Source organism: Engystomops pustulosus, chromosome 8 (assembly GCF_040894005.1).
Source record: "Engystomops pustulosus chromosome 8, aEngPut4.maternal, whole genome shotgun sequence".
Classification (NCBI taxonomy): domain Eukaryota; kingdom Metazoa; phylum Chordata; class Amphibia; order Anura; family Leptodactylidae; genus Engystomops; species Engystomops pustulosus.
Genome location: NC_092418.1, coordinates 84354330 through 84366343, shown reverse-complemented (window position 1 = coordinate 84366343; position 12014 = coordinate 84354330). Strand labels below are relative to the sequence as shown.

The following is a 12014-nucleotide window of genomic DNA, read 5'->3' as shown; positions in this document are numbered from 1 at the left end:
CCTGCACTGTGACATCACTGTTTGTATTGTCCCTGCACTGTGACATCACTGTTTGTATTGTCCCTGCACTGTGATACATTTTAGGGTAGAGGAAGGTAAAAATACTATTGTATATTAATATAATGCTGATATATTCTGAAGCAATGTTAAAATTACAGGTACCTGTAGAAATAAAGACCCTGCAAATCAGCACTTGTAGACAAATTATCAGGTACTAACTCAGTAATATGAAGAATTCATAAAAAGATCCCGGATTTATCCAACGTTACCATAGACAATGGATTCTAAAATGAGAATATGTGGCAGATCATACAGCAGAGGGAAGCACGGAGCGTCCAGCACTATCCCCTTACACAGCGCTGCCTTATAAACTGACAGATGTCTTACTTTAGGTATCCAAAACAGACTAAGAGTATCCATTTCAATCACATCTGTTCACAAAGAGCCTCTGCAGAAGAGGATATACACTCAGAATTAATTATATTTCAGGATCTTTCTGTCTTTGTTGCGTTTTTTTATAGCAATCTAGCCGGTTTCATGTGCTGCTATGATGTGGGGGGGGACCAATATACAATGATACAGGCTATAGGGGGCATCACTTGTATCACATTATACAAAGTGTCTCCAAACAGTAAACATTAGGATGGGAAACAATTTATGTTACAATGGGTTAATAAATTAGTTTCGTCATGTGAATGACTTTATAATAGTAAGTTACCTTATTGTCTCACATTACAGGAACCATAGCGTAATCCCTGGTAGATACTATTCTACCCTTCCATATCAATCCTGGATCAACTTCACCTAACTGGTGGCAGCAGTCTCACATATAGAAGCAGGTAACCATCTCTTCACTATTGCTGCAGTGTGTTATGGCGCTTAGTTTATGCTGCAGCAGGGTGGTATGGTGCTTACCTGATGCCGCAGCAATGTATTATGATACTTACCTGATACTGCAGCAGGGTGTTATGGTGCTTATCTGCTATTGCAGCAATGTATTATAATACTTACCAGATACTGCAGCAGGGTGATATTGGTGCTTGTCTGCTGTTGAAGCAATGTATTATGGCTTTTACTTGCAGCTGCAAAAGTACCACAAGGCTTTTGTCTTACTGCTGCAGTGTGTTATGGTACTTACTTAACTGCTGCAGCATCATGGTGCTTGTCTGCTGCAGGAGGGTGTTATGGTTTTTGTCTGCTGTTGCAGCAATATACTATGGCGCTGAACTGATGCTGCTGCAGTCTGTTATGGTACTTACCTGTGTCAGCAGTGTGTTATAGTACAGGGTGTTGTAGTGCTTACTCACTGCTGCAGCATCATGGTGCTTGTCTGCTGCAGGAGGGTGTTATGGTTTTTGTCTGCTGTTGCAGCAATATACTATGGCGCTGAACTGATACTGCTGCAGTCTGTTATGGTACTTACCTGTGTCAGCAGTGTGTTATAGTACAGGGTGTTGTAGTGCTTACTCACTGCTGCAGCAGTGTGCTTGTCTTCTGCAGCAGCAATGGATTATGGAGCTCATTTGATGATGCAACATTGGGGCTTATTTACTAAGGGTCCGCAGATCGCATTTCCAACGTTTTCAGGGATTGCACGGCTGGGACAGGTATTTAGAAGGGGATTGTGTCGCACACGATCGGATTTTGGAACAATCCCACCGGCTTCCATGCGACAGAAATGGGGGGGCGGTCCGTCGGATGATCCTACTGATTCGGTTTAAAATTGTGTCGCAAGACATGCACCAGGAAGAAGAAGGTGAACTCCAGCAGACCATTAGCGTCGGAACAATGCACTTCGGGGGAACGCCTCCGACAGGTAAGTAATCAGTGCCCCATTGTGTTGCTGCACTTACCTGCTGCAGCAGCAATGTATTATGGTCCTCACCTGCTGCTGCAGCAATGTATTATTGCCATTACCTGCTGCTGCAGCAATGTATTTTGGCCTTTACCTGATCTTGCAGCAATGTGTTATGGTGCATGATTTTGCTGTGTGCATTCTGGCGCTCACCTGTTACAGCAGTTTATGTCACTTACTGCTGCAGCAATGTGTTATGGTACTTACCTGCTGCTGCAGAAGAAGCCATTCATCCTTTATGGCGCAGAGGTTGATATCAGCACAATGTTTAATAAAATTACTTGTGTTGAAGGAGAAAGACGTTTGTTTTTTAACAACTATGTGGTGTTATCAGCCTTATGTATGTCTCTGCGTGTAAACATATCACCAAGCAAAACCATAGAGAGAAGCTACAGAAGAGTCCATGGAGACGCTATAAATGACTTCCTTATACAGGCGGTCCCCTACTTAAGGACACCCGACTTACAGACAACCCATAGTTACAGACAGACCCCTCTGCCCACTGTGACCTCTGGTGAAGCTCTCTGGATGCTTTAAAATAGTCCCAGACTGCAATAATCAGCTTAAAATTGTCTGCAATGAAGCTTTATTGATAATTCTTGGTCCTATTACAGCAAAAAAATTTGAAACTCCAATTGTCACTGGGGCAAAAAAAAAAAATTGTCGGGAACTACAATGATAAAATATACAGTTTCGACTTACATACAAATTCAACTTAAGAACAAACCTACAGTCCCTATCTTGTATGTAACCCGGGGACTGCCTGTACAAGGAGGAAGAAGGGTAAGAGCATTGTTCTCATCCTGTTATTACTCTACGGTGTAAATGACTCTGTTACTAGGTGGCAGTGCTCAAAATAAGGAGGAGGAAACTGATATAGTCAGATGTCACACTCCTCATATTGCCATCACTGCTCTACAGACAACAGAGAGAAAGCTGGGGAGGCAAAGCCATGTGTATATAACTAAGGAATGGTCTTCTGTATAATGGCCAAGTCAATATTACCTCTTTCCCTGCAGCAGCATTCTACACAACTTACCTCCTGCTGCAGCAGAAAAGAGACATCTGTCATTCACTCAAGTCATCCTGGACGAATGGAGCAAGGAGGCGAGATAAGAACCACGGGACCATGATCCCTAAAGGAGTATTTTGGACTTCTATACTCTAGACAGCTCCCTCCATAATGTATTGGTTGTATAGCCACACTCCAATTAAAATCTCTCATTCAACCCCATAGGATGGATCAGTCTTAGTAGTAAAGGAGCACATAAAACCCTTTACCCCCCTGCTCCTCTCCTGGTCCCTTTGTATAAGAAGGTGACTGTGACTATTTAATGTCCTGACCATGTTATTTTTAATCACTTTCTACAAAATGATAGAAAACCATTTAAAAGAGACTTTGTTGCCAGATTTTACTCCACTAAACTACTAGCAGGGTATGAAGTGTCCTTCTAGTTTTTCCAATTTTTTAAAACGCCTGTATGCCCTGTTTGTAGCTCACAGAACCATAATGGGTTTGAAAGATGAGATTCTTATCTTTAATATGACACAAAAAGTTTGTTTATCGGTACTACCAAACCAAAGATAGGGGACTTGTGAAGTGACACTGCCTCTATGACCACTAAACTTGACTCTTCTCATAGGAAAATAGGATGAGAAGAGTCATATTTGCCTTACTTTGGGTGAAGATATTTGTTCGTAGGTAAATGTGTGAGATTAAAAGATTTAAAAGAGGAAGTTTACAAAGGACAGTTCATCCCCTACCTGAGGGGACTAGTAGTTTAGAGGGGTAAAACCTGGTAACAGGTTCCCTTTAAGAATAGGTGTACTGGCAGATCCACACAACAGGAATTTCATCCCCTCTGAATAATTGGCCCTTTGCAGGTTTCTTGGCCTTCCTCCAGATCTTTGGGTCCGGTGGGTCTCATCTCATGATAGTGGCCTGCTCCAACATACAACCAGATCTTTATCCGCAGCTCACATTCCCAACTATGGGGCATATTTACTTACCCTGTCCAGTCGCGATCCAACGGAATTCTCCGATTCCGGTCTACAAGGTGTCACTGTTGCGCCGAGATCCAGCGGAGTTAACCTTCTTCGTCCCGGTGCATGTAATTGCTGATCTTGCAACACAAATTCTTTTTAAAATTCAGCAGTTTTTCAGAATCTGACGGCCACGCCCCCCCCCCCCCCCCCCCCCCGATTTCTGTCGCGTGAAAGCTGGCGCTGATCCGATCGCGTGCACCAAAATCCCGGGGCAATTCTGCCCAAATCGGAAAACGTCGGGTAACCTGACGAAAGTGTGTGATTCGGACCGAAAACTAGCGCTTTGCAGCTGTAAATCTGCACCTAAAATTGTGTCAAAAACGTGTCGGACAAAATTGTGCACCCAAAAAAAGAAAAATGTGTGGAAAAACACCAATATTGTGGCATACCACTTCATAAATATGGTGCAACAGACGCAGCATAGGAAAAAATAAATCCGTTAATTTCCAAAGCCAATATGTGGTGGAGTGTGGACCTCAAGATTGGGGCGCCTCTTACAGCTTCATCTCGGCTCACATGAATTTGGAAATGACTTTTTCATAGGTGATTGAGCGAGATTTCACATATGGGCGGAAAAGAAAGGACATTTCATACCCTCCCTGAGGGGGCTGCTAGTTTAGTGATATAAATTCTGGCGTCCCTTTAAATAAGATACCGTGACATGAGCAGTAGGAAGAGGATGACAAATTTTCACATATATAACACTATGCTTGTAGTTACAAATAGAAAGGAGGCAGAAGCTGCAGAAGAGTCCATGGAGACGCTATAATGACTTCCTTATACAAGGAGGAAGCAGGAGAGAGCATTGCTGTGATCCTGATATAACAAGAAGAATAGTTCTCCGCTGTATATAAGACTCTGTTACTAGGTTCTAGTACTAAGAAAGAAATCAATTAAATAGTCTGAGGTTTTGGAGAGAAGAGGCAGAATCCCTATGGCCATCTTACTTTATGATGTATCACACAGGTTCTATATGAAGGTTCTATACACTATAAAGAAGTGATACGTGAAGCACAAACAGAACATAAGGACAAGTAAATGATATAGAAATGCCGCCATTGTGTTCCCATAGATAAGCCCTCTATATGCATTTGACCTGCAGTCACTACACTGCTCACATGGCTGACCCCAGTCACCTCAGGCAAAGCTGAGTTTGTTTTAGGGCAGATCTATAAGGTCAACACCAGAACTTCCAATACAAGGCTTCAGTGTGTTCTAGGAAGCCTGAGAAATGCTGCCTTCAATAGTAACCTGATAGCCAGGACAGGACCCTGTGTGTATATAGCTCTAAGGATACAGCGCTACAATGTTGTGACCGGCCATGTGCAGGACAATTGTTCTCCTTGTTAGTTCAAGTGTCCTTTGTCTGGCCCCAGCAGCGGCCATAGAGGTCCCAATGTGAGCCAGAAGAACAATAGCTATCCTCTGCTATCCAGCGGTAGTCAGTAATATCAGGTAAGGATCTGACTCCAGAAACTATGGGGGCATTTATTATTTTTGGTGCACGATTTTAAAAACTGTCATAAAGCCAATAATAAATGTCCCCTTTTGTGCTTTAATTGAGTACTGCAGTACCTACCCCCTCCACTACACAGTGTTTAGCGCTGTTCTAGTGTTGCTCTGCTCAGAACCCTAAAAACAGAAAATGATAAAACTCCTGTCATTGTCTGATTCCTGCAGTTTTCTGAAGCAAGAAAACTACACATCACCTGAATATACAGCGGTTTTCTGGCACTGAGAGTGCGGTCACACATTGCATGTTCAACTGCATCACCATCAGCTTTGAGGTGGTTTTAGATGAAGTTTTGTTATTTTTACAGGTGAAAGACATGAACTGAACCGGTGAATTTGATTTTGAGGGCGCGTTCACACATTGCGTTTTGGTCGCGTTTTCATTGCGTTTGAGACGCATATACAACAGCTGATGAGAGGTGATTTGCCTAATTACATTACCGTTTACGTTCGTAAACGCAATGTTAACACATGCGTTAACAAAACGCATATGTTAACACAATGTTAACGCATGCGTTAACATTGCGTTTACGATGCGTTTTGTAAACGGAAATGTTAACTGTGATGTAATTAGGCAAATCACCTCTTCTCAGCTGTTGTATATGCGTTTCAAACGCAATGAAAACGCAGGTCAAAACGCAACGTGTGAACGCGCCCTGAGGCCGGCGCCACACAGGGCGCTTTGTCTGCGCTTGCAAACGCAAACGCAGACAAAGTCGCGCCCACCGGGGCGGGCCTCGGCCCGATCGCATCGGCGTTTCTATGGAAACGCCTGCGATCGTGAACGAGCCGCCGGTGTTTTGCGTGAATTTAACGCGAAACACCGGCGGCTCGTTCACGATCGCAGGCGTTTCCATAGAAACGCCGATGCGATCGGGCCGAGGCCCGCCCCGGTGGGCGCAACTTTGTCTGCGTTTGCAAGCGCAGACAAAGCGCCCTGTGTGGTGCCGGCCTGAGGGTGCAGTCACACGTCGAGTTTAACGCATGCGTTTAAAAACATTGAAACGCATTGAAACAGCTGAAGAGAGGTTTGCCTAATTAATCTCTCTTCAGCTTTTGCAATGCATTTTTAAGCGCATGCATTAAACGCGACATGTGACCGCACCCTGAAGGGGAAACCTGTTCCACAAATGTCCTTCACCTGTTAAATCAACAAAAGTCAACCTAAAACCACCTCAAAGCTGCTTGCGATGCAGTTTTAACTGCACCCTGTGACTGCACCCTGACTTTTGCTCATCAATATAAAATGGGTAAGGTTTCCATTTCTGCTACTCCCTCTAAAAGAGGATGGAAGTGCAGTACCATTCAATACCACTATGCAGTGCATGGCGCTGTGTAGGTTCCACAGCACCACAATAGTAATAATTAATAATAATAATCTTTATTTATATAGCGCCATCAAATTCTTTAGCGCTTTAAAAACTATCAAAACATTTAGCTTACTGTTAAGGTACGGGGATCGGTTCACCACTGATCTGATTCTAATTACATATCGTAAGGATTGGTTGATAATAATACACACCTGAAACACCCCTTCAAATTTCAAGCATCCCTTCATTATTAGATTGGGGGCATCCAAGCCAGGATCATGTTATCTAAGGTATTTTACTAAGTTACATTTGCAAAGTCTACCCCCATGCACGATCACATGAAATCACAGCAGCCTCCATGGACTTCTACTCCTCCCTATTCTCCATGGAGGTTGCTGTGATTTCATGTGATCAGATACATACATGGGGTAGACTTTGCAAATGTAACATGACCTTAGATAACATCACCCTGGTCACATGACATAAAGTGGCCAATGATGTAACAGAGCTATCTCTCAATGTTTTATATAGCAGCAGTTCTGTAGCAGTAGGACCTGTCAATCAGGAACAAGGAGGCGGGGCAGTGTACTACCCACTGAATATGCAGGGCTTCATTGGACTGACATAGTGACATTGGACTCACCTCAGGTGATATGCATATAAGTTTACAAACTGATTTTTTAACATTGCAGCAATGGAGAGGAACCATTTAGGGATAAGGGCAATGATTTTTATCATCCTTTTTAATAAAGTTTTTATTTTGGGTGGTTTAATCTGCATGGCAAGTTCTCTTTAAAGGGAACCTACCACCACGATTCTACCTATAAAGGTACAACGGGTGGTATGTGGATGTATGGGACTTTAGGATAGCCCTTTTTAGAGCTAAGGGTGGTGGCACATGTGCCGTTTTGGCTGCGTTTGCAAGGCTGCGTTTGGCCGCGGGCCGATCGCATCGGCGTTTCTATGGTAACGCCTGCGATCGGGAACGAGACGCCGGTGTTTTGCGTTAATTTAACTATAGAACCATACCATAGAATCGCTAATGCACTCGGGCCTCGGCCCGGTCCGGTGGGTGCGGCTTGGTCTGCGTTTGCGTTTGCAAACGAGGCTAAAACAGCACGTGTGCCACCACCCCAATCCTCACGTCTCTACTATCTTTTAGAAAATGTTAGTAGCCGGACATGAGGCTACACGTCGTGGGTACTCCACGCCCCAGTAGCCTCTTTACTCCTCCTACCCTGAGATCTTCGGCACACAGCTCCTCGCCCAAGAAGCCGGCGTTCTGCATGCGCACGTCCCAGTAGCCTCTTAACAAAACTTACATATAAGGGTAATAAAGTTTTCTAAAAGATAGTCGGGACGAGCGGATTAGCTCTAAAAAGGGCTATCCTCACGTCCCAGACATCCACCTACCACCCGTTCTACCTTTACAAAGCCACAAAAAAAAAATCTACCCCAAAATTGTTCATTTATACCACAACTGGTTAACCTAAAACAGACATTTCATTCTATATTTTAAAATTAAGCCTAAAATTTTGTTTAAGTAAAAATTCCGAAAAATAATTATAAAATAAGAATGTTGAAAAAAATTTACAAAAGTCTACAAACCCCCCCCCCCCCCCCAAAAAAAAAAAAAACATGACAAGTGACAATGAAAAACACCCTGAGCCTCAACTTGTTAAAATAATTCTTGGTACTACCCCTTTAAGTTTTGCTATTCCCTATCAACAGTAGAAGGGATCACAATCCGGGGTCACCGCAGTTAGACCCCCAACCAATCAGACTGTAGACAGAGGGTAACACTATCACCTGGTACAACCCCTTTAAGGCAGCAATGTGCTAAAGTAAGTGACATAAACTTTCAGCTCCAGTCACTGGCCAGCTGAGGTCAGTCACTCGGGATATCAGCACTCGGGAAAGCTGGGTGGCTGCTCCTGCATGGACCATTAGGCAGTGAGCTATTACCTACAGTCACTAACTAGAGGAATGTACATAGAGCACTGCTAGTCACCCAGCTTTCCCAACCACAGACAGCACACACCTTTCCCGGGGAACATATACTCTGCAGGTTCTCAGTCTGCTAGGAGTTGTAGTCCCCTGTGACTACTCACCCGGGGTGTCGGGGCGGATAGGGCTCCACAGCAGGCGGCTGGAGGTCAGGGACACGTCGCAGCTCGTCTTCTCTACGTGGAAGATCCCGCGGAGCAGAGGCACGAGCCGCCCGCCGCCTCCTCCCGGGTCACCGCCCGCCCGGGCCCCGCCATCCTCGCTCCAGGCGCTGACCCTGCGGCGCTCCCCCATGCTGTCACTGCGGGCGCTCCGGGGTGACAGGTGTTTATTCACACCCGGGCCTCCGCTGCCAGGGAAACGCACGGGAGCGCGCGACGCCATCTCTGTGTCACCTCAGCGCGCACGTCAGTCATTAATCCCCTGCACAATGCCTGGGCCGAGACACAGGACACAACTTCATACAATTGCACGACTAATAAATCCCTCATATAATATAGCTGGGTGCAGGGACCCCGGATCAGCCAATAGGGGTGCAGAGGATACAGTATGGATGGAAGCAGTGCAGAAACTAGTCATCATAGGAGTCTATGGCTGCCAGGTCACTTAGGCCAGTGGTACTGCGAATTACGGATCGTGTGCTGTCCGGATTTCATTAACCGTGCACAAAGCAGAGGACAGAACTCTGTGCATCCTTTATCACCATGATAAAGTCCTGTGCACTGTTCTTAGTCATGATATCCATTATTCAGCCACCAATCTAAGGCCGCGGTGACACATTCCGCTAGTGTTGCATTCATAACGCCACGCTAGCGCACAGGGGACGGGCCTCTGCCTGATCGCATATGCGTTTTCAGGGATCGATAGCGTTATGAACGCTAGCCGAACGTGTGACCGTGGCCTAAGGGTGATGGCACACGTGGCATTTTGAATCCGTTTTTGGCCCGTTTTTAAGCAGTCCATCAAAAACCGCATCCTTTAAATTAAGATGATTGGTCAAACCTGTCAAAAACGGATATGTTTTTAAACGCCACAATACTGCCGCTTTTATGAAACTCACAAATTGTTCTTTTTGGGGGGGGGCACAATTTGGGCACCACAAGGAAATTTGGCACTTTTCCTGCGCATCCAGTTTTCCGACATGTTTTTTGGCACAACTTTTGGTGCACACTTAGAGCTACGTGTTCCAATTCATGAATCCTTAGCGCCACAATCTTGCATCCCTATGCAAAGCATAGCACGATACGTGTGACCATAAAACGGACCCTACGCCACAATCGATGAATGCCTGACAATAAATCTCCCCCTCTATGATGATTTAGGAGGACTAGTCTGTGGTGTATATTTTTTGGCATCTCGTGAACGGGTCATATGTATCATGTGTGAATCAAATCAATGATGTGCTTGTCATTGCGTAATATTAAGTAAAAATAAAAAATAAAATCACATCTTCTTTTCAGAATCCTCTGGGTGTTAATACTCACAACTTTTCAGATACACCGTTTGTAACTAAAAGCTTATCAGCTGAGTTAGTAGGACAAATTCTAGTCGGTCCCTGTGCCTTTGGCTACTGTACCAGCGATAGTGAGGAGCTAGGATGCTACACGTGCCAGTGCTACAGGCTGCCAAACACCTGACACTATAAAAAGCAAATATTATTGTTACTATTAAGCATCCATATTGAATGCACATTAGTGTTGGTGAACAAGTAAGAAAAACACTTCTGTTGTATCCAGTACAGCGCCAGCTTATGAAGCTCCAACACAGCTAATATCACTAATGGAAAGTTCCTTGTTAGAGAGTTGGACTCTTTCTAATAAGATTAATGGAGTTTCTTGTAAATATTGATAAAGGACCCAAAATCCTCATAAACTTTACTTTTAAGTGTTCTATATTCTAAGGCTGTTATCTAAGGACAGCACTTAATAAAAGGAGCCTTGCGCTGTTCTGTAGAAGTGCAGGCTGTCTTTTTTTATAGCTCTCCATAAAATCCTTTCCGAAAAAGATGAAGCTCAGAAGCCATGATGGGTCTGAACCAGTCTGTTAGGAAACGGGTTGCAGTGAATAATCGCACTTCTGTCAGACTGTTCCCCCGTTTTTGGGATTTGCACAGGTTCAACAGGTATTTAACAGTGGTTTGCCCTGAGATTGTGGTGCACCCGATCGGATTGTGGCGCAGCTGCACTTTCATGCGACAGAAATCGGGGGGCGGGCTTTCTGACGATCCGACTGTTTTGGACCAAGCAGGGTATTTAACCCCTTAACGCTCTGCGCCGTAGCTCTACGGCGCAGAGGTATAAGGAGTGTATGAAGAGGGCTCACGGGCTGAGTCCTCTTCATACAAGGGTGGGGGTTTTTGCATATTGCAGAAAACCCCCACCGCTAATAACCGCGGTCGGTGCTTGCACCGATTGCGGCTATTAACCCTTTCATTGCCGCCAGCGATCTGACCATCTAGGGTTAATATACCCTAGATGGTCTAAGATACAGTGAAAAAAATAAGTTTAAAAATAAAAAAAAACCAAACATATTAGGTATCGCCGCGTCCCAAAATGCCCGATCTATCAAAATATAAAAACGGTTACAGCCGGCGGTGACCTTCAAGGCGGGAAATGGCGCCCAAATTTCCAAAATGCGACTTTTACACCTTTTTACATCACATAAAAAATTAAATAAAAAATGATCAAAATGTCGCACAGACCTCAGAATGGTAGCAATGAAAACGTCAGCTCATTTCGCATAAAAATGACACATCACACAGCTCCGTGCGCCAAAGTATGAAAAAGTTATTAGCGTCAGAAGATGGCAAAATTTTTTTTTTCTTTTTTGTACACATTCGTTTAATTTTTGAAAATGTTTTAAAACACAATAAAACCTGTATAAATTTGGTATCACCGCGATCGCACCAAACCAAAGAATAAAGCTGAGGTGTTATTTGGAGCGCACAGTCAAAGTCGAAAAAACTGAGCCCACAAGCCCACAATTTTTCCACATTTGGAATTTTTTTGCAGTACACGGCATGTTAAAATAAATAACATTACGGGAAAGTAAAATTTGTTACGCACAAAATAAGCCCTCACACAGGTCTGAACACGTAAAAATGAAAAAGTTATGGATTTTTGAAGTTGGAGAGCGAGAAATGAGCGGAAAAACCCTGCGTCCTTAAGGGGTTAAGAATCAAATTGTGTCGCAAGACAATGCACCAGGAAGAAGAAGGTGAACTCCGTCGGACCTGAGCGGGGAAACGACACATGCAGGAAATCGGGCGCACAATCTTAGTGAAT

The 12014-nt window shown here is 44.2% G+C and overlaps 1 protein-coding gene across 1 annotated transcript in view; it reads right to left on the bottom strand.

The window, feature by feature from the left end:
• The window catches only part of CERKL (CERK like autophagy regulator), a 100644-nt gene extending 91503 nt beyond the window's left edge, over positions 1 to 9141 (bottom strand). The window contains exon 1 of the mRNA XM_072121583.1: positions 8835 to 9141. Within this exon, the coding sequence (XP_071977684.1) occupies positions 8835 to 9114 (280 nt within the window). The 5' untranslated portion in view covers positions 9115 to 9141. The remainder of the gene's footprint in view (positions 1 to 8834) is intronic.
• Between the last annotated feature and the right edge of the window lie 2873 nt (positions 9142 to 12014).